Source organism: Rhincodon typus, chromosome 26 (assembly GCF_021869965.1).
Source record: "Rhincodon typus isolate 14 chromosome 26, sRhiTyp1.1, whole genome shotgun sequence".
NCBI classification, from domain to species: Eukaryota; Metazoa; Chordata; class Chondrichthyes; order Orectolobiformes; family Rhincodontidae; genus Rhincodon; species Rhincodon typus.
This window is the reverse complement of record NC_063357.1, coordinates 6339364-6364891: the sequence shown is the minus strand read 5'-3', so window position 1 is coordinate 6364891 and position 25528 is coordinate 6339364. Positions and strand designations below refer to the sequence as shown.

Genomic DNA, 25528 nt, shown 5'->3' with positions numbered 1-25528 from the left:
TTGGCTACTGGCTGTTCCTTTTTTTAAAAAAAAAAGTGGGAAGTGGGAGAGGGAAACACGATACTTACGCTCACATGCCAGATTGAGCCTGTAGAATTTGTCCAAATCTCTACAAGTAACCCAGTTTAGCTTCTGTCTCTTTTCCAGAATTTTTCTGGCGACACACCGACTCATAGAGGTTTACAGCATGGAAATAGGCCCTTTGGCCCAACTCGTCCATGCCAAGCCGTTTTCCTGAATTGAACTAGTCCAATTTGCTTGCATTTGACCTATATCCCTGGAAACCTTTCCTATCCATGTACCTGTCCAAAGGTCTTTTAAGTGTTGTAATTGTACCCACCTCTACCACTTCTTCTGGCAGCTCATTCCTCATACGCACCACCCTCTGTGAAAATGTTGCCCCTAAAGTCCCTTTTAAATCTTTTCCCTCTCACCTTAGACCTATGCCCTCTTGTTTTGGAATCTCCTACCCTGGGGAAAAGACCTTGGCTATTCGCTTTCTGTATGCTCCTCATCATTTTATAAACCTCCATAAGGTTACCCCTCGGCCCCCTGCATTCTAGGGAAAAAGTTCCAGCCTCCCCTTATAACATGGTGCAGAAGAAATAAATTTGTATTTTTTTCATTCTTTGGATGAGGGTGTTGCCGACTAACCAGCATTTATTGCCCATTCTTAATGGGCAGTTTGGTGTCATATGTTGGTTAAACAGTCAAAAGTCAGCAGATTTCCTTCCCTGAAAGACATTGCCAAACAACAACCAACACCACTAAACAAACTTTATATTCCAGATTTATTTTAATATTGAATTCAAAATTCACTATCTGACATGCATTAACCTGGGTGTTCTAGATTACTGGTGACATTACTACAACACCACCTTCTTCTTGCACACCATCTTAAAACTTTTGAATTGACTTGACTTGTTTTGCTTTTCTTTGGGCCATCATTGTTGTTATCCAGTATCACAAACTGCAAATAATCTGAAGCAATCAATAGTTGCTTGCTGGGAACTGGTGAAATGTTCTTTTTTAAAACTTGTTTCTGTATAACTTTTTAGTCTTGTTTATTCGCTATCTTTCTATGTCTCTTGGCCTGTATGTCTTTCTAACTCTGTCTGAGTTTTAGCTCTGTCTGCCTCTTGTTCTCTGTTGATTTCTTTGACTCTGTCTCCATTTCTTTCTCCTGTCCTGCCTGTTTATTTCTGTCTAACTAACCAAGACAGTCTCTTCCGCTTTTTCACTCATATACATACACACGCACACACATACATACATCTGTTTAATTGTTAACCTTTTTTATTCATTCATGGGATGTGGACATTACTATCTTGGCCATCATTCATTGCCCAGAGGGTTGTTAAGAGTCAACCACATTGCCATCTTTACCTGGTCTGGACTACATGTGACTCCAGAGCCACAGCAGTTTCCTTCCCTAAAGGACGTGAGTAAACCAGATGGGGTTTTGACAATCTACACTAATATTATGGTCATCATTAGACTCTTAATTCCAGACTTTTGTTTTTTAATTGAATTCAAATTCCACAGTGTGCCAGGGTAGGTCCCCATAACGTTACCTGGATCTCTGGATTAATAAGTCCAGCGATAATATCGCTAGGCCATTACCTCCAGTATCGTTCCTATTGCCCTCCCAGACATAAGGCACAATGATGCAAAAAGATTGAATATTACTGAATCTGTTTGATAAATAATGGATAAGGACTGAAATACCTCTCACTCTCAGATACCATTTCCACTATGTGAATGAATCATTAAACTCTGGGTTTCCACTGTGGGCTCTGAGCAGTGTGAACATATTTGTATGAAATTCCTTCATTACTCTTAAATTGATGCCTTTGATAAAACAGATGAAAGCATTTCCCCGATGATAAATATGAATCCATCTGAGTTCATTCAGACTGCACCTGGAGGATGGGATTCCTACTGCCTTTCTTTTGTTGTTCGTCCAGTGATCCTGATGGGAGGGTGACTGTCCTTTGCAGTGTTAGCAACTGCAGACAATCTTCAACTCCTCTGCTCAAAGTAATCATTCCAAGGAATGGGTACCAGCTGTATGTGCTTTTCAAAAAAAAATCTAATGCTGCAGTCTAGAAGCTGCCTGCAAAGCTTGGCGTGAGTCACCCAACTGCGATGACTCACAGATATTCAAAGCAGAAGTGCTATTGAATGTCATTATATATAATTTAATGGGGAGAAATTATATACCACAGATCTTGCTATCTGACAGTTAAAATTGAAAGTAACCATGTACAGGACAGATAGATTCCATTAAAAAGTCATTGAAAGTTACCTGCAATCATTACCTTTCTGCTCTTCAAAGTTCCTTTTGTTCATGGATTTTCAATTGTGTGTGATCACATTGGGGAACAGATGGCCCAGCTGATTCAGTCTCAAACCTCCCTGACGTTTTAATTTTCACTGGGGGAGGTGAATTGTGCACAGTTCCAGGGAGAAGCTAAACAGCAGGGAGGATCTTCGTCACATTTCCTGTGAGCTCCAGAAGCCAGTGGGTTTTTGCAAGTCTTTTCCATACAGAAAATGTTTAATTTACGAAGAAAATGACAAGTGAGCACCAATGCAACAATCAATTAGAAACTGTACTATAGCATTGAAATCATTCGAAATGATTTTTTTTGGGGGGTGTGTGTGGTTTAGACTCAAATGAAGACCTGGACACCCTGAAAACAATTATTTTCAGAAGTTGAGGCCTATCAGACTGAAAATATTCCCCACAGATACTGCGAGACCTGCTAAGTTTCTCCAGCAATTTTTTATTCTAGATTTCTAGTGTTTATAGTTTTTTTTAAAAAAGCAAGATGCTATCTCTGAACAAGTTTTTTTTTTACTTGAACCCATGCCCCTTGGCTCAGAGGTAGGGTCTGACCACAACAGCCTTTCACCTTGCTTTTATTTTGGTTTGGTGATAAACATATTTCAGCTCTATTAATAACTGTATCCATTCATCACTCTCAAATGTATTATTTTGATGGAAAGCGGGGAAGTATTTAATTAACTGGGCCTTGGTTCAGATTCTTGAAGTGCTGTTAGGTCTCATGGGGTAGGCCTTTGGGTGCTTGGGTTGCAGATAGCTCAGACCTTTGAATACAGGAGTTGGGATGTCATGTTGACGTTGTGCAGGACATTGGTGAGGCATCTGCTGGAGTACTGTGTGCAGTTCCAGTCATCCTGTTATTTGGAAGGATATTATTAAACTGGAAAGTGTTCAGAAACGATTTACCAGGATGTTGCCCGGAATAGAAGATTTGAGATATAAAAATAGACTGGAAAGGCTGGGACTTTTTACAGTGGAGCACAGTGGAGGGGTGACCTTCTAAAGAGGTTTATAAAATCATGAAGGCACAAATAAGATGAATGACAAGGGTCTTTTCCTCAGGGTAGGGGAGTTCAAAATTAGGGGGCATATTTTTCAAGGAAAGTGGAGAAAGATTTTAAACCACAGAGTGGTTCACGTGTGGGATGAGAGAAAAATGGTGGATGCAGGTACAGTTAAAATGTTTAAAAGACATTTGAATAAGTACCTGAATAAGAAAGGTTAGGGTCTGTGTCCATGCTGTATGACTCGATGACTCTACAATTGGCCAAATGTATTTTTTTATGGCAGATTTGCAACCAGGGAGTTTATTTTAGTGGAATCTGCCTGATCAGTGCAATTTCAATTTTGGGTGCAATTCCCTGATTCTACACAGAGAAAACTCTAGCCCCAAGAGGTCTGCATCTTTAAATGGAGTTTCTAAACCCAACATCCTATATTAACTAATCAGAGAATGCAGCATGTTGCAAATAGCCTTTAGTAAGAGGAAACCCCTAAAAATAATTTATGTTTCAAGTCTATCAAAAGGCTGCATAATTAAAACATTCTATGCTACACCTTGCTTTTTTCAAGGTTAAATGCTGGTCACCTTTATAGATATTTTGTATCAAACTTGAACCAAGGCCTCCTGGCTCAGAGATACGAACATTAAAGAGCCCTAACCCTCTGTCACATCTCTATCCTGTGAGATTGGTGCAAACCCAAAGTTGGCCTCCCATGGTGCCAAGGACAGTATGATGCATCAGCCCCCACAGCATATTGGTTTTCTGAGAATCTCTTGTGGACAATAATCATTTTGCTCTCCAGAAAATTGTAGCTTCAGCACCCTGTCTGCACTGAAGCCAAGTGTTGCTTAAGGTTCATTCTTGACAATGTGGTCTTTCACTGGCAGTTCCTCTAGTGATAGCCCATTGAGAGGAGGCCCTGGCTGGAACTGCTGTAGTCACTTATGCAGCGAAGAGGCTCCCACATTGCTATCAGCACAGGAGTTACAGACCTAGCACCCACTGAATGAATAGGCTATACATCTATTACTGTATTGGCCTAACTTTAAATGAAATACACCTAGGGCATTACAAATACACTGGTGGGCAAGATTAAGGGGAGAATCACAGTATATTCTACAAATAGATCAAGGGGAAAGAACAACCAGAGAAAACGTAGGATCCATTGCCCCCTTGATCTCTAATCTGTGTGTGAATCCAGAAGACACTGGCAGAGTATTAAATGGGTACTTCATATCTGTCCTTGCTCAGGAGGAGGATGCAAGTAGAGAATTTGGGAAGGTGGGCTGTGAAATTCCTAAATAGACTGATGTAGAGAGTGAGGAAGTATTGGAGGGTTTGGCAAGCTTAAAAGTGGTCAAATCCCCAAGTCCAGATGAATTGTTTCCTTACCTGCTGCTGTCGGAGATGAGGGAGGAGTTTTTAATCCCTCTCTGGCCACATGCAAGGTGCCAGAGGACTGGAAAGCAGCTAATGTGGTTCCACTTTACAAGAAGCATGGTAGAGATAAACCAGCAACTTACAGACCGGTTGCTCTCATGTCAGTAGTAGGGAAACTATTGGAGAAAATTCCGAAGAAATAATTTCCATTTGGAGATGCAAGGTTTGACTGGAGACAGTCAGTGTGGCTTTATCAGCCAGAGGTCATAGTGAAAGATTCTAGTGGAAGTATTTTTGAGAAGACCAGGTGTGTAGATGAGGGTAGTGCAGTCGATGTAGTTTGCATGGATTTCAGCAAAGCTTTTGACAAGGTCTGGTATGGGAGACTTGTAAAGAAGGTAAAATGGAAACTTGGCTTAGTGGCAGGAGACAAGAGGGTGGTGGTAGAAAGCCTTTTGGTAGAAGCCAGTGTGCAGTGGTGTACCACACATATCAGTCCTGAGTCCCATATTCTTCATGATTTATATATATAAATGAGAATATGGGGTGGGGGGGCACAGATATTATAAGTAAGTTTGCAGTTGACAAACAGTGGCCAGGTAGTTAATACTGAGGAAGGTCTTGGGTTCCAGGAGGATAGAGGCAGATTGGTCAGATGAAAATTAACCATTATGTGTGTGAGGTGATGCACTTTGGATGAAGTATCAAGGGAGTACTCAATGAATGGTAGGGCATGAAGATGCTCAGAGGAATCTTTGGTTGCTTGTTACAGGTCCCTGAAGATGACAGTACAGGTTAATGCACTCCCTCCCCAACACCAACACTCAGTAGTAGCAGTGTGTACTACTTACAAAATGCACTGCAGAAATTCACCAAAGATCCTGAGACAGCACCTTCCAAACCCACAACCACGTCCCTGTAAGACAAGGGCAGCAAATTCATGGGAACACCACCACCTTCAAGTTTCCCTTCAAGCCAAACACTATCCTGATTTGGAAATACATCACCATTCCTTCACTGTCATTGAGTTAAAATCCTGGAATTCCCTCCCTAATGGCATTGTGGGTCAACCCACAGCATGTGGACTGCAGCAGTTCAAGAAGACGGCTCAGTACCATCTCAAGGGCAACGAGGAACAGGCAATAAATGCTAGCTAACCAGCAATGTCCACATTCTATAAATAGATTCTTAAAAAGTAGTTAAGGTGGCACATCGAGGCAAACTTCCTATCAGCCGTGGCATAGATTTAAGAGCAGAGATCTGTACAGAATAATGATTAGGCCACAACTGAAGTACTGTCTACCATTCTGGTCACCACTATAGGAAAGACATGATTATACTGGAGGGGTGTGGAGAAGATTCACCAGGACTTTGTCTGGGATGAAGCAGTTTAGTGATGAGAGGTTGGATAAGGATTGTTTTCCTTGGAGCAGAGATTGTTGAGCAGGATTGAGGGGCAGCGTGAAAAGAAAGCAGCTGAAGGGTCTGTTAGAAGGGGGTGCACTTTTAAGGTGAAAGGCAGGAGGTTCAGAAGGGATCGGAGGAAAATTTCTTTCACCTAGAGAGTGGTAGGATCTGGAGTGCACTAACTAGGAGGGTAATTGAGGCAGGAAATCTCAACCTTTTAAAAAGTACTTCAATGAGCAAATGAAATGTAACAACATTCAAGACTATGGGCCTCGTGCGGGAAAATGGGACAAATGTAGATTTAGCATAATTTTGGTGATACAGACTTAATGTGTTGAAGGGCATCTTCTGTACTCTGATTCTATGAAGATGTCATGTCAGAGGAAATCTGCCTCCTCTGTCCAACAACCTAATAGTCCAGCAAGTAAATAAGGGCTCATCAAACTGGTGAAGTCCCTTTAATCATTAATTAAAGGCTTTGCTTTTAATAGTACAAAGTGCTCCACCATTTCCAATACACAAGATATTACATAGAACACAAAATGTACACAGACTAAACAGCATTAAAACAGATTATAATTACAATAGTGTTGTCACCTTTTTGGTGTTCAAGTTTTTAAGACCTTATATATATATATAATTTTTACATTATAATCACCAGAAATACCATCATTAGAAATTACAAGATACTGACCATGTAAATACAGCTACTGGTTGTGGGGGGAGGAGGGCAGGGAGTTTATTATTTATTTAAACAAGAAGCAAATAAGGGCACAGAAATTCAAACCAGGTTAAGGACTATTTGCTACCACCAGCTGCAATCAGTTAAATACTACGTGTCACAAAGCCAGGATTGTTTTAATGTGTGGAAGCAGTACAGTCAAACTGCTTCAACTGTAGACAGTACCTATACAACTACAGGCATTGGTACAAGTATACAGGCAAAGTGCTACAGTTGTAGTCAGCACCTATAAAACTATAGGCACCAGTACAGGTGTACAGTCAGAAGTATTTTCAAACTGAAGATGTACATGTGTAGTTAAACTGCTTCAACTGTAGACAGTACCTACACAGGCACCAGTACAGGTGTATGGACAAATTGCTACAATTGCAGGTAGCACCTATACAACCACAGGCACCAGTATTCAAATTGCTTCAATTGCAGACAGTACCTGTACAACTACAGGCATCAGTACAAGTGTACAATCAAACTGCTCCAGTTGTCGTCAGTACCAATACAACTATAGGCACCAGTACAGGTGTACAGTCAGAAGTATTTTCAAACTGAAGATGTACAGTTGATATCTGTGCAGGCAATATCTGTGCAGGCAGACTACTAGAGGTACCAACTTGGATGCACAGTCAGAAGAGTAATGTCAGACCATCACAGGTCCTATACAGGTACCAATACAAAATGGGTTACACTAAAACCAGAACGCCAAAGAGACATACAATTAAAACTATGATTAGCATAGGTAAGTGGCTGGATTGCTACCTGTACAGGTGAAGTGATACAGTCAGATCCACTGTAAGCAGTGGTACAGGTTCTAGTGCAGCATACAGGAGACCAGCACAGTTTCATAGTCAGACTTTCACAGCTACCAGTGCAGGTATATTATCAGACCAAAAACTACTAATGCATCATACATGTCTTACAGAATTACCTTGAGTTTCTTCAGAAGGAGATACTTTCTAAAGTTTAACTAGCTACCAGTAACTCATGACTGTTACTGTCTGTATTTGGTAGGGAGTGCCCTGATGAGTGTACTAATATATATGTTTTTTTTAAATACAAGCCAGGACACCTGTTCAATGTGTAATGATTATAACAGCCTTTAGTTTATAAAAAAAACCATTACAGGTGTTGGAATCATCAATTTGAGAGCCTTAGCCTCACAGGTTTGATTCGCTATGAGTGAATAACCACAGCCAGAGACAAACAAATACTTTTAACTATTGATTATCAGAGAAATCACTATTACTGCAGTTTAATGTGTTCTGTAAACTGAGATGTTCACTTTCACACACGCATTCTTCCCACTTCCCCTATCCAATCGGAAATGAAACCCTTCTTTTGGATTAGGTTTCAGTTGAGCCCAGCTCTAAACTTTTCCACTTTCTGACTGAGGTAAATCCGAGACCAGGTCAGATATCTCTTCAGCAAGGGGGTTTTGCAAATCTTGCTGGGCTGCCAATATCTCTGTGCACCATTCAGTCCTGGGAAGGAGGAAGGTGGAGTGAGGCAGGGAGGCGCATGGACAGTGAAGGAAGTGGCTGTGACAATCATCCACCAGACTGGCTGGGGACAGACCGCAACACAAGACCCCAACCATGGTGAGGGCTGGAATGGAGTGTGGGTGGCAGGTTAGCCGGAGCATTGTCTAAAAGGTCTGCTGGTGTAATCCTTATGTCTGAAGAATGGTAAGCCAGAACCCTAGACGAATACATTGAGAAAGTCTGTACAGTTAGAGAATTTGAGTTCACTTCAGGAAATGACAGGAGTAAATGTGCCCACAAGACTTTGGATTATCATAAATGCAAAAGTGGTCCATAATGTCCTTCAGGGACAGAAATATGCCACCACTATTGGTCTGGCCTTGTGACTCCAGTCCAACTCCAATGAAGTTGGCTCTCAACTGTTCTCTGAAATGGCTGAGCAAAACATTCAGTTGCTTTCAACCAGTTCTCCTCTCCCCCTGACTGGCAATAAATGACTGGCACTGCCAGTGATGCTGCTGAAATTGGTTTTTAAAAAAATAGATGCACTCTTACTGGGTAAAAAGGGAGCTGCTTGAGTACAAAGGCAGGTCAGAAATTGCAGCACATGTCTATGTCACCTGTGGAACTTGGCGACTAAAGGGATCAATGGGTATAGGGAGAAGTGGGAACAGTGCTGTATTATCAGCCTTGATCCGATGGAATGGCAGAGCAAGCTTGAAGGGGTGAATTGCTGACTCCTGCTCCTATCTTCTACGTGTCAGACAAGTAGATCAGAATATGACACAAATTCTTCCTCCCTCGTTCCTCTCCACCACCCATGCCCCACTCCTGGCAGCTGGCTATCGGGTCACGAAAAGTTCTGGGAACAGTAGGGGAGTGGCATCATTACAGGTAAAATGCCACAGTGACCCTGCTCTGTCTACAGAAACCAGTTAAGATATGATCTTCCCTGGGTAGCATGGCTTACTGTTATGGGCTTCAGCTACTACGCCTGGGCCGGGAATATAAGATAACGTGAAGATTACGAGTTGATTTATAAGTTAGCTAGAGTGAGGTGAGGATTGTCTAGGAACAGAGGAGTAAACAACTCCAGTCTAGTAATGGGCAGGTAGGGAAGGAGGGGGTAGGGTGTGACAGCTTTACTGTTGAAGTAGACATGAGCTACTTGACCTGGCTGGCACCTCTCCATGCCAGCTGTCAGGAGTCACTGCCCCGGAGCCGCAGGCACTGCCCGGTTTTCTCTGCCGCGGTGCCCGGTGTACTGAGCCGTTGTGATTCCTCGCGGTTTTGCTGCTGGCCCGCCGGCTGAGGCGCAGCGCTGACCGCTCTCCTCGCTGCCTGGCCGCCAGGGCCCCGGGGAAGCAGGGAACCGGCCTCTCCGCCCGGCGCTGCCTCCTCGAGCGCCCCGCGGGCCGGGTCTTCCGGTGTCGGACGGCGCCCGACGCAAAGTCCCTGCGTTCCCGCAGGCTTGGCCCCCTGCAGGGCTGCTCGGGCCTGCACCGCACAGCAGGCCTTTCCTTGGCACCGGCTCCCATCGGCAGGACGCTAATCGGGGGGCCTAGAGTCAGGCTAGTTCTGTCGGTCAGCGAGTCCTCCCGCGTGTCCTGCGTCAGTTCTGAGGCGGCGCCATATTGGTGGTGGGCTCGCGAGCCCTGATAGTCGCCACGGTTCTCCTTGTCATCACCACCGTCTCCCTGCGCGCCGTCGAACGAGTTCCCAGTCCATTTGGAGTGACCGTTGGCCCCGCTCTCTTCATCCGCCGGCGCGCTCAGGTCGCGCAGGAACACCACGATGACCGTTATGTTGTCGCTCGAGCCCGCGTCCCGGGCTGACGCCACGAGCTTGTGAGCCACCATGCTGCTGTCGCCGTTGTTCTCCTTGAGGTGGTCGGACACTACCCTGACCGCCTCCTCGGGCTCCATGGTGTCGTAGAAACCATCGCAGGCGAGGATGAGGTAGTCTTCGGTGCCGTCCAGCACGGTGGAGTCGCTGTCCGCCTCGCCGCAGATGTACGGCTTGTGCTCGGCATCGCCTGGGGATGAGGAGGTGGGCGAAAATTTTTAAAAAAGTTAGACACAGAAACCCTGAGAGAGAGAAAGGTTTGTATTTGGGACGGCTCTCCCTCAGGTTAACAGGAGAAATGGAGAGAACATCGGAAATAGGACCAGAAAACCATCAGGGGATTTCCTCAGCCCTCCCAACTCCACCACTCAATCAGATCTTGGCTGGTCATCCACCTGAATTCCAGATTTCCACAGTAGCCTTCACATCCAGCACCAGAGGAGCAGAAATTCAATATTGGGAAGACTGAAGCTATTGTTTCCAACCCCTCTGCCCCAGCCTGTCCAAACTCAGTTCCCTAATTGCCAACTCCATTCCTCTTCCAGGCTCTAGGCTCATCTGAAAGAGTTGCTATTTTCTTCTCTTCCCCCACCCGCCCCCAATCTCCAATCGTCTGTGGCTGAAACCCTCACTCATGTCTTGGTTACCCCTCAACTTTCACTATGTAAATGTCCTCCTGACTGGTCTCCCATGCTCCACTCTTCATAGATGCCAAATCATCCAGAATTCGCAGCAAGACCTTAACCATATGCTTACTGATGGACATTGGCTCCTGGTCAAGCAGTTCCTTGTTTTAAAATTTTTGTTCTGTTTTACGAATCCTTCCAAGGCCTCTCCCTTCTTCACCACTGTAATCCTCCAACCCCCTCCACCATCTGAGGTATCTGCCTCTTCAGCATCCCCAAATTTAATTGCTCTTCCATTGGTGGCTGTGCCTTTGCCTTGTCCTTGAGCTCTGGGATTCCTTCCCTATACCTCTCTCCCTCTAGGCCTTGATGTTCTGCTTTGATGCTCTCTTACTTCTTTGCCCAAGGTCCTCTATGCTAAATCCCAATGGAGGGATTGTCTTTTGAGCAAAGGTCAAAACGGTTGGGACTGTACTCATTGGAGTTTAGAAGAATGAGAGGTGATTTCATTGAAACATTTGGGATTCTTAAGGGTAGATGACACAGTAAATGCTACGAGGATGCTCCCACCTCATGGGAGAGTCTAGGACCAGAGAGCATAGTCTCAGAATAAAGGGGCACCAATTTACGACTGAGATGAGCAGGAATTTGTTCTTTCAAGAGGGTTGTCAGTTTTGCCATGATCCTGTTGAATGTCACAGCAGGCTTGAGGGGCTGAATGGCCTACCCTTTTCATATTTCTTATGGTCTTAGACCTCCTGCTCAGGAACATTGTGTTTTATAATATTCCTGCGAAATGCCTTGGGAGACCTTCTGTTAAAGTCACTTTTTAAATATGATTCTCTCAAACCAAAATTCAGATTTAAATTTACTCAATGACTGAACATTACAACCCTCTATGGTAGAGCATTTCTAAGATTCACAATCCTTTAAGTGAGTGAACTTCTCCTCAGCCCAGTCCTAAATAACAGAGTCCTTATCTTGCTGCCCAGTTCTAGACTGTCCTGCAGGTAGAATCAACCTCTCACCCTTTGACCTGTTGAGGCCTCCCAGAGCATTCTATATTTTCAATGAGTTCACTTCTCATTCTTCCAAACTGCAGGGGACATCATTCTGCTCAACAGGATGCAGCAGGAGCAGTGACCACAGTGTCTGAGGTGCAAAGGGTCCCAGGTGTACACACAGCCAGCTTTCATGACCCTTGATGTCCTAAAGTGCTTTACAGCCAATGAAGCACTTTCTCTGAAACTGTAATTGCAGTAAAGCAGTGCATAGCAAACTCCCACAAAGAGCACTGTGACTTCCTTAGGTGCAGTCTAATATTTTATCTTTGTTTAATGTCTCGTTTGGGAAAAATAGCACCTCCAACGATGCAGCAGTCTCTCAGCTTGGCACTGAGAATGTTGGCCTGAATATTGGACTCAAACCCACATACTTTCTGGCTCAGTGCTATGGCTGATGCCACGTTAATAGATCACAAGCGGATTGAAAAGCAAACTGAGTTTAGGTTTCAGTTGCTGTCTAGTGATAATCCACAGGGTTTGGATACGAAACATTCACAATCGTGTAACATGTGTGTTCACCCCTTGTCTATCTTATCCAAATCAGATGTGGGAACTTAAGGCGGGCAGGCTGGCAAAGTTTCCTGCATTAAGTTAAAATCTAGGAATCCCAAGTGGACCATGTGTACAAACTGAATATTCCTGACCACTACTGGACAGAGCCAGAGTGAATGACTGGATTACAGGAAGCACTGGAAGCACTTCTGATTTCTATATTTTTAAGAAGGATATAGAGGCACTGCAGGAAGAGACCAAAAGTTTTGAGGATGATCCAAAAGGTTATGCTATCAGGAAAGATTGAAAAGGCACCTTCCTCTCGAATGATCTGAGAGGTATTTAAAATGTAAGGGGTTTAAGAGGATATTTGATACAAGAGACCTAGAGAAGATGCTTCCACTTCTGGGGGAGACTATCACTCAGGGATGGGAGAGAAACAATAGTCATAAATAAATCCAGTTGAGAATAATAGAATGACTTCTTTACCAAGAGAGTGAAGAGAATGTAGAACTCGCACCCACAGGGTTACGTATTAAGAGAAATTTGGGAAACTCATGAGTTTGAAGGGAGCAGAATGCTAAGCTGATGGATGAAAGAGATATGTGTGGAGCATACAGACTGAGATGGACTAGTCAGGTCAATTAGTCTGTTTTTGTGTTCTCTAAGGAATAAGAGTCCAGCCACAGTCTCTCGGTGGTGTGTCGAGACGGGCAACAGGGATGAGGCTGAAAATATAATCAGAGCCAGTTTCCTGATTTAAAAACCTCACCGATGGCTCTGGAGACAGAAAGGCTTCCATTAACTCGCCAAGCCCCGAACCACACCACACAGCCTCCGAGCGCTTCAATTCGCTGCTTTTCATCCTGAGGGAGCAAAAGGGAAGAACGAGTTGGAAAAAATTACACACATCAACTCAACTGAGATATTTGGTATAGCCTAATCTTGTGATAGACCATCCATCATTGGGTCCACACTCAGGTGTAAAGTGCACATTGAGACGTGCACTCAGAAGGAAGCCACCTCATTGTATCTGTGTGGAGGATGAAAATTCTGCTTCACCAGAGCAAATATAACAGCAAATAGACAACTATTTTAAAACAAGATTTCTAATGTCCAATTTTTAACCTCAAAGAATTATTACAGTCAGTAGAAGGCCACTCAGCCTACCATCTCTGTGCTGGCTGTCCTTGGGGCAATTCACATCATGCCATCTCCTGTACACTCTTCCTTTTCAAATAACGGTCTTATTCCCTTTTGAATACATTAATTGACCCTGTCTCTATCACACTGTCAGGCAGTGTATTCCAGATCCTAACCACTCACTGTGTGCAAAAGTTTTTTCTTACCTTCCCTTTGCTTCTTTTGCAAACCGCTTTAAATATGTGACATCTTGTATAACAAAGAACAACACAGCACAGGAATAGGCCCTTCAGCCCTCCAAATCTGCGTCAACACATTTTGCCCTTCCATATTAAAACTGTCTTCACTTACAGGATCCATATTCGTCTTTTCCCATCCTATTCATGTATTCGTCCAACTGCTTCTTGATTGCTGCTATTGTGTCTGCTTCCACCACCTCCTCTGTCTTCGCATCCAGGCACTACCCTCTGTGTGAAAAATGTGCCTCGCACAGCTCTTTTAAACTACCCACCCCCAACCTTGAACCTGTGTCCCCTAGTAATTGACCCCTCCACTCTGGGCAAAAGCCTCATACTTTCTACTCCATCCATGCCATTCACAATCTTATAAACTTATATCAGGTTGCTTCTCATCCTCTTGTGTTCCAGCGAAAACAAACTCAGTCTGTCCAACCTTTCTTCATAGGTAAAATCCCCCATACCAGGCAACATCCTGGTAAACCTTTTCTGTACCCGCTCCAAAGCATTCACATCCTTGTGCTAGTGTGGTGACCAGAACTGTTCACACTATTCCAAGTGTGGCCTAACTGCAGTTCTGTAAAGCTACAGCATAATTTGTCTATCTTTATACTCAGTGCCCCTTCCAATGAAGGCAAACATGCCATAGGCTTTTTTTACTACTTTATCTGCCTGCGCTGCCACCTTCAGTGATCTATGGACCTGCACACCTGGATGCCTCTGCATATCAAATACTGCTAAGGGTTCTGCCATTCACTATATAATTAACCCCGTACTTGTCTTTCCAAAATACAACACAACAGTCCGGATTAAACTCCATCTGCCATTTTTCTGCCCATGCCTCCAACTAATCCATATCCTGCTGTATTCTCTCACAATCCTCCTCACTATCTGCAACCCAACCAACCGTTGTATCATCTGCAAACTTAGTAATTAGACCAGCTGTGTTTTCCTCCATTTATGTCGATCATGAACAGCAAAGCACCTTGCACTGGTCCCTGTGGAACAGCACTCGTCACAGCCCTCCATTCCAAAAAGAATCCTTCCACCGCTACCCTCTGTCTCCTGTGAATAAGCCAGTTCTGTATCCATCTTGAGCTCACTCCTGGTACCATGTGACTTCACTTTTTGTACCAGTCTGCCATAAGGGAACTTGTCAAAAGCTTTACTGAAGTCCGTGTAGACAACATCAGCCATTTTCCCTCATCTGTCATCTTCGTCACCTCCTCAAAAAACTTGATCAAGTTTGTGAGGCACAGCCTCTCCCACACAAAACAATGCTGTTATCGCTGATCAGTCCATTTGCTTCTAAATGCTTATAGATCTTGTCCCTGAGAATCTTTTCCAATAATTTCCCTACCACTGAAGTGAGGCTGACAGGCCTGTAAGTTCCTGAATTATCCCTGTTACCCTTTTTAAACAATGGGATAACATTAGCTATTTTCCAGTCTGCTGGGACCTTACCTGTGGCCAAAGAGGATACAAAGATGTCTGACAATGCTCCAACAATTTGTTCTCTTGCCTCCCTCAATATTCTGGGAATAGATCCCATTAGGACCTGGGGACTTATGTATCATAATACTTTTTAAGATGCACAACACTTCTTCCTTTTAAATGGAACTTGGCTTAGAAATTCAACACCCCCTTCCCTGAAATCATCCTCTGCTAATTCCTTCTCTTTGCTGAATACTGATACACAATACTTTTTTAAGACCTCACCTATCTCTCTGGTTCCACACATACATTCCCTCCTTTGTCCTTGAATGGGTCAACCCCCTTCTCTGGCTACCCTCTTTCTTTTTATATATGTATAAAAAACCTTGGGATTCTCCTTAATCCTTTTTGCTAATGACTTTTCATGACCCCTTTTAGCCCATTTAATTCCTCGCTTAAATTCTTTCCTACTTTCCTGATATACTTTAAGGGCTTTGTCAGTTCCCATCCTACTAGACTTGATGTTGATTAGGTTTTGGTCTTTTTATGAGTAGGAACAGTTTCTCCATATCCATTCAGTCCAGCCCCTCATGATGTTGAAAACTTCTGTCAAGTTTCCTCTTAGCCTTCTCTTCTCCAAGGAAAATAATCCCAACTTTCTCCAAACTATCCTTAGAACTGATGCTTCTCATCCCTGGAACGATTCTGATCAACCTGTTCTGCACTCTGTCCAATGAATTCATGTACTTCCTAAAGTGCAGCACCCAAAACAGGATGCAGTACTCCAGCTGCTGCTGAACTTGTGTCTAATAAAAATCCCATATACCTTCCTTGATCTTGTACTTTCTGCCCTAGGATCTTGTATGATTTATGAACTACACTCTCCACCTCTCCTGTCACCTTCAATTACTTATTCATCCAGGTCTCTCTCTTTTGCAATCCCTTTAGCCTTTACTTTGTCTCTCCATATTCTTTCAATCAAGACCTTTCCTTGATTCACAAGGCCTAAATAAACCTTCACGAACCATGTACATCCTAAACACAAACAATTCTTTATGCTGTAAATCCGTATCACCCATTATAATGGGAACTGCCAGACATTGCAGTACCACCACTGACAGGAGGATCTAATTAAGAAGGAATTAAGTACCATCACCATCATTAAAGAAGTAGCATTAGACAAACTAATGTGGTTAAAGACAGATAAGTCCCTTGCCCCTAATTGCTTGCAGCCTAGGATCCTAACAGAGATAGCTACAGACAACATAGAACCATAAAGTAGAGAACAGACCCTTTGGCCTGTCAAGTCTGTACTGCCAAAAATAGGCTACTACTTACACTTGTCCCACTTGGCTGCACTAGGCCCATAGTCTTGAATGTTATGACATTTTGAGGGGTTATCCGAGATCCGAGTACTTTTAAAGGTTGTGAGGTTTCCCGCCTCAATTACCCTCTCAAGCAGAGCATTACAGACAACTATCGTCCTCTGGGTGAAAAAGGTTTTCTCAAGTTCCCTCTAAACCTCCTGCCTTTCACTTATAATTTATGTCCCCTCGTTATCGAGCCCTCATCTAAAGGGAACAGCTGTTTTCTATCCACCCTGTCCATGTATAGACCTCTCAGGTTCCCCCTGTCAATCTTCTCTTCTTCCCAGAAAAAACCCAAACTTATCCAGCTTCTTTTCAGAGCTGAAGTACTCCTTCCCAGACAACATCCTGCACCCCCTCTCCCACAGTGCATTCACATCCTTCTCTATAGTGCAGTGACCAGAACTGCACACAGGTCCGCAGCTGTGGCCCAACTGACATTCTGTACAGCTCCAGCATAATCTCTCTGCTCTTGTAATCTATGCCATGACTCATGAAGACAAGCAACCCATATGTCTTCTTAACACCCTGTTGACCTGTGCTACCACCTTCAGGGATCTGTGGAGAAGCACCCCAAGATCCCTCTGTTCCCCTGAGCTTCTTAGTGTCCTGCCATTCATTGAGCACTTTCTTGTTACGTCTTCTAAAGTGTATCACCTCATACTTAGGGTTAAATTCCAACTGCCCAGCTGAGCAATCTGTTTATATCTTTCTGCAACCTAACACTTCCTCTTCACTGTCAACCACCTGGCCAACCTTTGTGTCATCCACAAACTTACTTATCGCTGCCCCTCCCCACATTCATCTACGTCATTCATGAATATTACAAACAATAAGGTACCCAGCACTGATCCCTGTGATGCACCACTGCACACCAGGCTCCAGTCACACAAACAGCCTTTACCACTTTGTCTTATATCACTAAGCCAGTTTTGGATCCATCTTGTAAGTTATCATGTATCCCATGAGCTTTTATCTCCTTTATCAGTCTCCCATGTGGAACCTTGTCAAAGGCCTTGCTGAAATCCATATAAAGTACATAAACTGCCTTACGCTCATCCAAACACTTGGTCATTTCCTCAAAAAATTCCACCAGATTTGTTATGTATGACCTCTCCCTGACAAAGTAATGCTGACTATTCCTGATCAAACCATGCCCTCTAAACAGAAATTAATCTTCTCCTTCACTATTTCCTCCAGTAGTTTCCCTACCACTGAGGTTAGACTCACTGGTCTACAGTTCCTATGTTAATCTCTAAAATGGAACCATATTGGCTGTCATGCAGTCCTTTGGCACCTCCCTTGTGGCCAGAAATGATTTAATAATTTGGGTCAGGGCCCCAGATAGTGCATGCATTAGTTGTAATTTTCCAAAAATTCTTGGATTCTGGAGAATTGTCAGAGGATTAAAAATTTCCAATGTGACACCCATATTCAAAAAAGGAGACAGCCAAAAAGCAGGACAATTAACCTAATATCTACTGTTGGAATCAATTTTTAAGGAAGTAATAGCAAATTTTGAAAAGCATAATCTAATCAAGCATATTCAACATGGCTTCATGAGAGGGTAATCTCAACCAGAATGGATGGAGGGGAACCGGTAGATATGTTGTATATGGACTTTCAGAAGGCATTCAACAAGATACCTCAGAAAAGGTTAAGTCATGAGATAAGAGCTCATGGCGTTGAAGGTAGTATGATCAGTGGGGTCCCACAGGGATCAGTCTTGGGACCGCATCTGTTTGCACATACTTTAATAAGTTGGAGGAAGGAAGTAAATGTACTGTAGTCAAATTTGCAGGTGACCCAAGAAATAAGTGAAAGGCAAGTTGTAAGAGGTATGCAAACAGCATACAGAGAGATATTGATAGTGTCAGTAAGTGGCCAAAAAGTTGACAAACAATGTATAATGTGGGAAAATGTGAATTTGTTCATTTTGGGAGGGAGAACAAAAGAATAGGGTATTATTTAAATGGGGAAAACTGCAGAAAGCTGCAATACAAAGAGATTTGGGGGTCATTTGTGCACACAATGCAGAAAGCTAGCACCAGGTGTAGCAGGAAATCAGGAAGGCTAATGGAAGGTTGGCCCTTATTTCAAGTGGGTTGGAGTATGAGCTGGGAAGTCTTCCTGCAACTGTACAAGGTGCTAGTGAGACCACATCTGAAGTACTATGAGCAGTTTTTGGTCCCTTTAAGGAAAGATACTATTTCATTGGAGGCTGTTCAAAGCTGGTTGACTAGGATGATCCCTGTCATGGTGGGATTGTCTTATGAGCAAAGGCTAAACAGATAGGGACTCTACGGACTGGAATTTAGAAGAGTGAGAGGTGATCTCATTGAAACATATGGGATTTTTGATGGCCTTGACAGGATAAATGCTGAGAAGATGTTTCCCCTCATGGGAGAGTCTAGGACCAGAGGGCATAGTTTCAGAATAAAGGTACACCAATTTAAGACTGAGATGAAGAGGAATTCCTTCTTCAGAGGGTTGCAAGTCTTTGGAACTCCTTGCTACAGAGAACTATGGGGGCAGAGTCTTTGTGTGTATTTAAAGCTGAGATAGACAGATTCTTGATCAATCAGGGAATCAAGAGTTATGGGGAAGGGGCAGAAAAGTGGACATGAGGAGTGTCAGATCAGCCATGATCCTATTGAATGGCAGAACTGACTTAATGGACTGAATGGTCTACTCCTGTTCCTATTTCTTATGATCTAATTACAGTGTGATAAGTTTACATAGGGAATGACCATTTATAAATGGGCTAATCAGAACTTATAACAGAGATGTAAAGACAAGATTTATGACTTCAAATAAGGCATGAATTAAATCTAGTCTTCTGACTGAATTCTCTTTCCACTAACCCACTCCAAACCAAGACTTCAGTTGGTCTTGACACCCCTCGTTCTGGAAACTTCCAGGGCTAAATCTGGACTGTGTATTTGGAAACCTTGACAACTCAAGTTGGAATCAATGTTTTAATTATAAACATGTTAGCATCTTCAGCCAGAGTAAAGTAAGTTAGATGTCCATGGCAACGTGCAGAGCCTTAATGAGACGTCTGCTTTAGAAACAGTTCAGGTAAGGATTGAAAGACTCCTGGAATGAAGGAATTGTCTTATGAGGAAAGATTGAGTGGGTTGGGCCTATACTTGGAGTTTAGAAGAGGATCTTAAAGGTGAGGTTTGACAAGGTGGATGCTGAAAGAATGTTTTGTCTCACAGGGGGATCTAGAACTAGAGGTTATTGCTTAATGATGAGGGGTCTCCCATTTAAGACAGAGTTGAGGAGGAATTTATCTTTTCAAAGAGTTGTTAGTGTTTGGAATTCACTTCCCCAGACAATATTGGAGACTGGGTCATTGAATGTATTCAAGACCAAGTCGGACAGATTATTGATTATGAAGGGAGCTGAGGGTAGTGGGAGACAGGCACGAAGTGGAGTTAGGGCCACAATCAGATCAAAAATGACCTTATTTGATGGCAGAGCGTGCTCGAGGGACTGAATGGCCTGCCCCTAATTCATATGATCCTGTGTGGCAGATGTTCCTGTCAGTGCTGCCCTCCTCGTGTTTACTGTATAATTAGCAAGTCAGTATCTCTCAGTAGAGCATCAACCCTAAGGGTATCAATACTGTTAGTCTCAGCTTGCTCGAGCAATAAAAATAACTGCAATGTCAGCTGACCAGGACAGGGGTGATAATCCACTCCCATCTGAGAGGTCAAACAGGGTTAACATCTGGTCTGAGAGATGGCTACTGTATGTATTCCCTCAGTACTCTAGACTCTGAGGCAGATCGTAACCCCACCATCTCCTTCCTCAGGCACTATCCAAGGAGGGCACGTAGCCCCTGTGCCCAAGACAAATGACCAACGCTTTGAGATCACTGACCAATTACCTCTCTGTCAGGTTTGTGAGGTTTCATCAGTTCCACTGCCTGGCCCTTCCGCACCAACATCACTTGGGAATCACCCAGCCAGGCTACATGCAGCATGTTCCCTCGCATAAAGGTCACCACACCAGTCGTTCCACATCGCAGGTTCTAAAAGCAATAGAATGAGAAGAACGTATCTTTGTATTTGTGCTTTATTTATACCCTGGCCCAGATCCTCATGTGTTTGTGTGTCTCTCTCTCTCTTGCTATGTGGTGGGATTGGGGGGAGCTTCCTTCAGGCAAACTTCCCCTTTACTGTCCTAACAAATGTATCATTGTGTTCTGTATAGAATAATACAGCACAGAAGGAGCCCATACTGTTGATGTCACCTCTTTGGAAAGTAAAGTAGCCACAGTCTTAACCTGGCTTTTGGACTGCTGTCTCTTTAGAGAGAGGGTAATGCTTTAATCTGAGGGTCACCGTGCCTCAGACAAGGGAAGTGAGGTTGGGAAGGAGAATCCTTCATGGTAACTTAAGCCAGTCTAGGAATTGAACCCACACTGCTGCTATTGCCTCTACATTACAAGCTGGCTGGCTGGCCAACTGAGTTAAACATCCCTCTCTGGGAGAGCTGAATAGTTAATCTCCTACTCTTCCTTTCCTCAACCTGTTGCTATGCCAGTGGCAATGAGCAGAAGTACAGCAGCTGAGGGAAAATTCAGACTAGAGCTAGGAGAGAGAGAGAAGGTATGGAGGTGTTTGCTCCTTTATGAATGGAAACCAACAGTGAATGTAAAGAGCTCCATTTCTTACCTGCATCTACGTTTAAGTGAAATAGTGGTCAGTGCAAATTGTAGGGGACTTAAGTTTCTTACAGTGGATAGTTGGGGATAATTCTCCATTAAGAAGGACAAGGGCAGCAGATACATGGGAACCATCGCCTGCAAGTTCCCCTCTAAACCATTCATCAAGCTGACTTGGAAATGTATCATCGTTTCTTCACTGTTGCTGGGTCAAAATCCTGTAACTCCCTTGTCAACTGCTTCATAGGTGTCCCTACACCCCAAGGACTGCAGTGGTTCAAGAAGACAGCTCACTACCACTTTCTCAAGGGGCAATTAGGGAGACAGCCAATAATTGCTGGCCCAGCCAGTGGCACTCACATCCAGTGAATAAGTTTCAAAAAGAAGCAGAGAAGGTCGTAGGGAAGTCTAATAAATCAGTCAAAATGATGAAGGGTTTCAATGAAGAACTAAGCAGTGGTTAAAGATTTAAAACAATCAGAGAAACAGCAAGGATAGTGGATGGAGAATTTTCTTCACAGAGTTGTTAAGATTCCAATTCTATCACCTAAAAAGGTGATTGAATCAGATTCCACAGTAAATTTCAAGAGGCAATGTACGATGGAAGAGGATTCATTTGTCTGGTAATGGGTGGGGGAGAAGCTGGTGGTGTGGGATTTAATCTCTTCCAAAGAGCCAGTGGAAGTCTTGGGGGATAATGTACTTGCCTCTAAGCCAGACATGCTGGATTCAAGTCTTGCTCCAGGGATGAACAGCCAAGGAAGGTAACATGAAGAGGCTGAATAGGCAGGGGCTATTTTCCCTGGAGCATTGGAGGCTGAGGGGTGACCTAATAACGGGGCATAGAGGCGAATAGAGAAGGTCTTTTCCCCAGGGTAGGGAAGTCCAAAACAAGAGGGCATAAGTTTAAGGTGAGAGGGGAAAGATTCAGAAGGGACCTAAGGGGCAATGTTTCCACGCAGAGGGCCATGTGTGTATGGAATGAACTGCCAGAACAAGTGGTACAACATTTAAAAGGTATCTGCATGTGTATATGAATAGGAAGTGTTTAGAGGGATATGGTCCAAATGCTGGCAAATAGGACTAGATTAATTCAGGATATCTGGTCGGCATGAACGAGTTAGACTGAAGGGTCTGTTTTCCGAGCTATACATCTCTGTGACTCTGTGAACAAATAGGTCAAGTGTCAACATTCAAATAATTCTGACAGGCCAATGGTGAGAAGTTGGAGCAAAAATGTCTCCTGGTTAGACATAGCTCAATGTAGAGTAGAGTTCCTGTACATGTTGTGATAGGCTTACAGCCTTTTCCCTAAGTAACAGCTACAGAAACTAATGTAAATACATGTCTTGCCTGTTTCACAGTTCAGTAGGCATAGTGTTTCAAAGAGTCAGTACAGATAGGGCAGGCCAAATGACCTCATTTGGTGCTGCAAAATTCTCTTTAGCCCAGGGAGTGTTGTGTAGAATTTTCCGGTTGACCCGGGGTGGGTGGGAGATGATCACTCACCTCCCGGGCGGCCTTTTGAACAAACCGCTCATCCGTGAGGCGAAAGGCTCGACACAGGGCCTCAGCTGGGTCGTGCTGGAAGATCTCCTGTCGGACAAGGTTCACGTGGAGGTGGATGGAGGCATAGATTGCGGCATCCACTCCTCCATGTCCATCGAATACAGCGAAAAATGACTGCTCCTCCTGGTCCTGGTGAGAGAAGAAAAGGAAGTGCCAGAAAGGGGGAGAAGAAGCTGGCATTTCAGTAGCACTTGACCTGCTGCCAGGACCCTGCCAAACAATTGATAGCCAATAAAGCACTTCCTCTCTTTTGAATTGTGGTCTCTGTCAAGTAGGAAACAATCTGAGCACTGCAAGATCCCGCAAACAGCAATGCGATTAGTAAGCTAAGGTCATAATGAAGACTTAAAGGAGCTGTTTATTCACTGAGACAGCAGTTCAGTTCTGAATGGGAGTAGAATCATCGTCATAGAGGTCTACAGCCCTCAAAAAGACTCTTCGGCTCATCAAATCTGCACCAGTCCAAAACAACCACCTAACTATTCTAAGACAGCACAGTGTGGAGCTGGAGGAACACAGCAAGCCAGGCAGCATCAGAGGAGCAAGAAAGCTGACGTTTTCAGTCAGGACTCTTATTCAGAAATTAAGAAGGGTCCCGACCCAAAACATCAACTTTCCTGCTCCTCTGATGCTGCCTGGCTTGCTGTGTTCCTCCAGCTCCACATTGTATTGTCTCTGACTCCAGCATCTATGGTTCTTGCTATCTCTGCCTAACTATTCTAATCCCATTTTCCTGCACTTGGCCTGTAGCCTTGGCATTTGCAAATATATACCAAATTCAAAGAAATAGCAATTAACTGTGTGATCAAAGAAGACAAATTTGCAATGTTAATCTCAACAACTAGATAGCTCAAATCAGTTTACATCAATACTGTACCTTCCCAAAGGGAGCATGAGCCAATTAGAAATATGGATTAGCAATGAAAGATAGACATAGATATGGACTAGAGGGAGAGTGTCGCAGAGTAATGGAGGCTGTGAGGTGTCTTGACAGAGGGTATACTGAGGGAGGAGTCAGTAGAGCTGATTCTCAGTCCCTGTTGCCGGGACTGTGGGATTTTGAAGAAATGTCAGAAATGCAAGAGGTACCAGGTGTGACTGTCACTGCACACAGCCCAACATGGTCTCTGACCACCAGACTGTTCCCTCTTCCTCCTTCCTTCCCTCACTCTGCCCCACCACCACTTTCTCTCAGCTTCCCTCTGTCCTACCTCCACCACATTTATCATTCTCCTCAACTCAGTTCCTCCCACTCCCTAACATTTCTTTTTTCCCCTCTTTCCCTCAACTCATGCCTCTTCCTGCCTTCTGCCTTGTCATTCTCCCTCTTCCTCACCATCACCTGGGCCCATTGACTGCTTGGTTGGGGCCTACAATGTTCATTCAGGCTCATAGCTGTGACTTACCTCTAGATTGAAGAGAGTATTGAAGTCTGGCAGACAGACATGTTTGTCCTCCATCTTTCTGCGCATGTTTTTGATGGCGTGAATGGACGTTTCAAAATAGGGATGAGTTCTTCGTGTCAATGGCAAGTCTTTCACCCAGCTGCAGCAGATCTCGTGGAGTTTGGTGAACACCATTCGGGACAGCCTTGTTGAGTCAAACTCTGGAAATGTATAAAATCAATCCCTTATTCAACCCACAGACAGCAGAGGAAAAATCAAATCAAAGGAAATTACTGCAGTGGCTGGAAATCTGAAATAAAAACAGAGATTGCTGGAGAAACTCAACAAGTCTGACAGCATTTGTGGAGAGAGAAACAGAGTTAACACTTCAAGTCAAAATAATTCTTCAAACTGCAAAAGCAAATCTGTTTGAATTGCGATGTCCCTGAACAAATCAATTAGAAGAAGAACTAGACCATTTGGCCCTTCGAGCCTGTTCGACCATTGGATAAGATCATGGCTTATTTGATTATGGCTCAGGCATTGAGTACATTAGCTTTCTGCATGTTAGAAAACTGAAGGGATGTGATCTGATTTATCACCAGAAAAAACCTGGGGAGAAAAGGTGAAAAAAAAACAAAAATCTGCAGCCCCTGGCAGGTGAAAAATCTAAGCATCAAGTGTTTTGGATTTGAGATTGGAATTTGAGGGAAATAGTCCCTCATTAATAATACACTGATGACTTCTTTAAAGATTGCAAAAATTTTACCAACCAGACGACAAGGTTGACATTGATGCTTTCTTTGGATATTTTAAAGATTTTTATGGCTTTTTAATTTTGTTTTATATCATTAATAAATTGTGTAGTTTTAAGAGAGTTTTACTGCTAAGTTTTCTCTTAATAGTTTTAGTCAATAAAGTTTGGCTGATTGTGGCCTAAAATCCAGATTTCTGCCTCTTCCTACCTCTCCCTGATAACCTTTGTTTCCCTTGTTAGTCAAGACTTGGTAACAATTGAACATTGAGGCAATTGCAGCCTGCTTGAAGATATCACAATGGATGGAGAGGCCAATTCAAAGTTTCTTAATTCAAATATGTAGAGGGTTCTTACTACTACTTCTTAAACAATTCCATTAGTCTACCTAGACACCTGTTCCAAGTGTTGGTCATTCTGTGCGTGTAACAATTAAATTGAGACAGTACAGGAGGAAGCCATTCAGCTCATTGAGCATATTCTAGCTCTTTGAGAGAGCTCCCACTCAACTGCTATTTCTGCATCATGATCTTGTCCAAGTATTTGTCCAGAGATAACAAGGTGTAGAGCTGGATGA

General features: G+C 43.5%; 1 protein-coding gene and 1 long non-coding RNA gene across 2 annotated transcripts in view; one reads left to right on the top strand and one right to left on the bottom strand.

The window, feature by feature from the left end:
- Positions 1-6606: 6606 nt before the first annotated feature.
- The window catches only part of ppm1e (protein phosphatase, Mg2+/Mn2+ dependent, 1E), a 323526-nt gene continuing 304604 nt past the window's right edge, over positions 6607-25528 (bottom strand). Inside the window, exons 3-7 of the mRNA XM_048612433.1 lie at positions 24219-24418; positions 22753-22941; positions 20464-20607; positions 13158-13251; positions 6607-10393 (exon numbers count right to left, since the gene is read on the bottom strand). Coding sequence (XP_048468390.1) covers positions 9501-10393; positions 13158-13251; positions 20464-20607; positions 22753-22941; positions 24219-24418 — 1520 coding nt within the window. The 3' untranslated portion in view covers positions 6607-9500. The remainder of the gene's footprint in view (positions 10394-13157; positions 13252-20463; positions 20608-22752; positions 22942-24218; positions 24419-25528) is intronic.
- LOC125486134 lies at positions 10124-24865 on the top strand. Its single transcript, XR_007264806.1, has 2 exons — positions 10124-10407; positions 24319-24865. It is a non-coding gene; the product is annotated as an uncharacterized LOC125486134 (long non-coding RNA).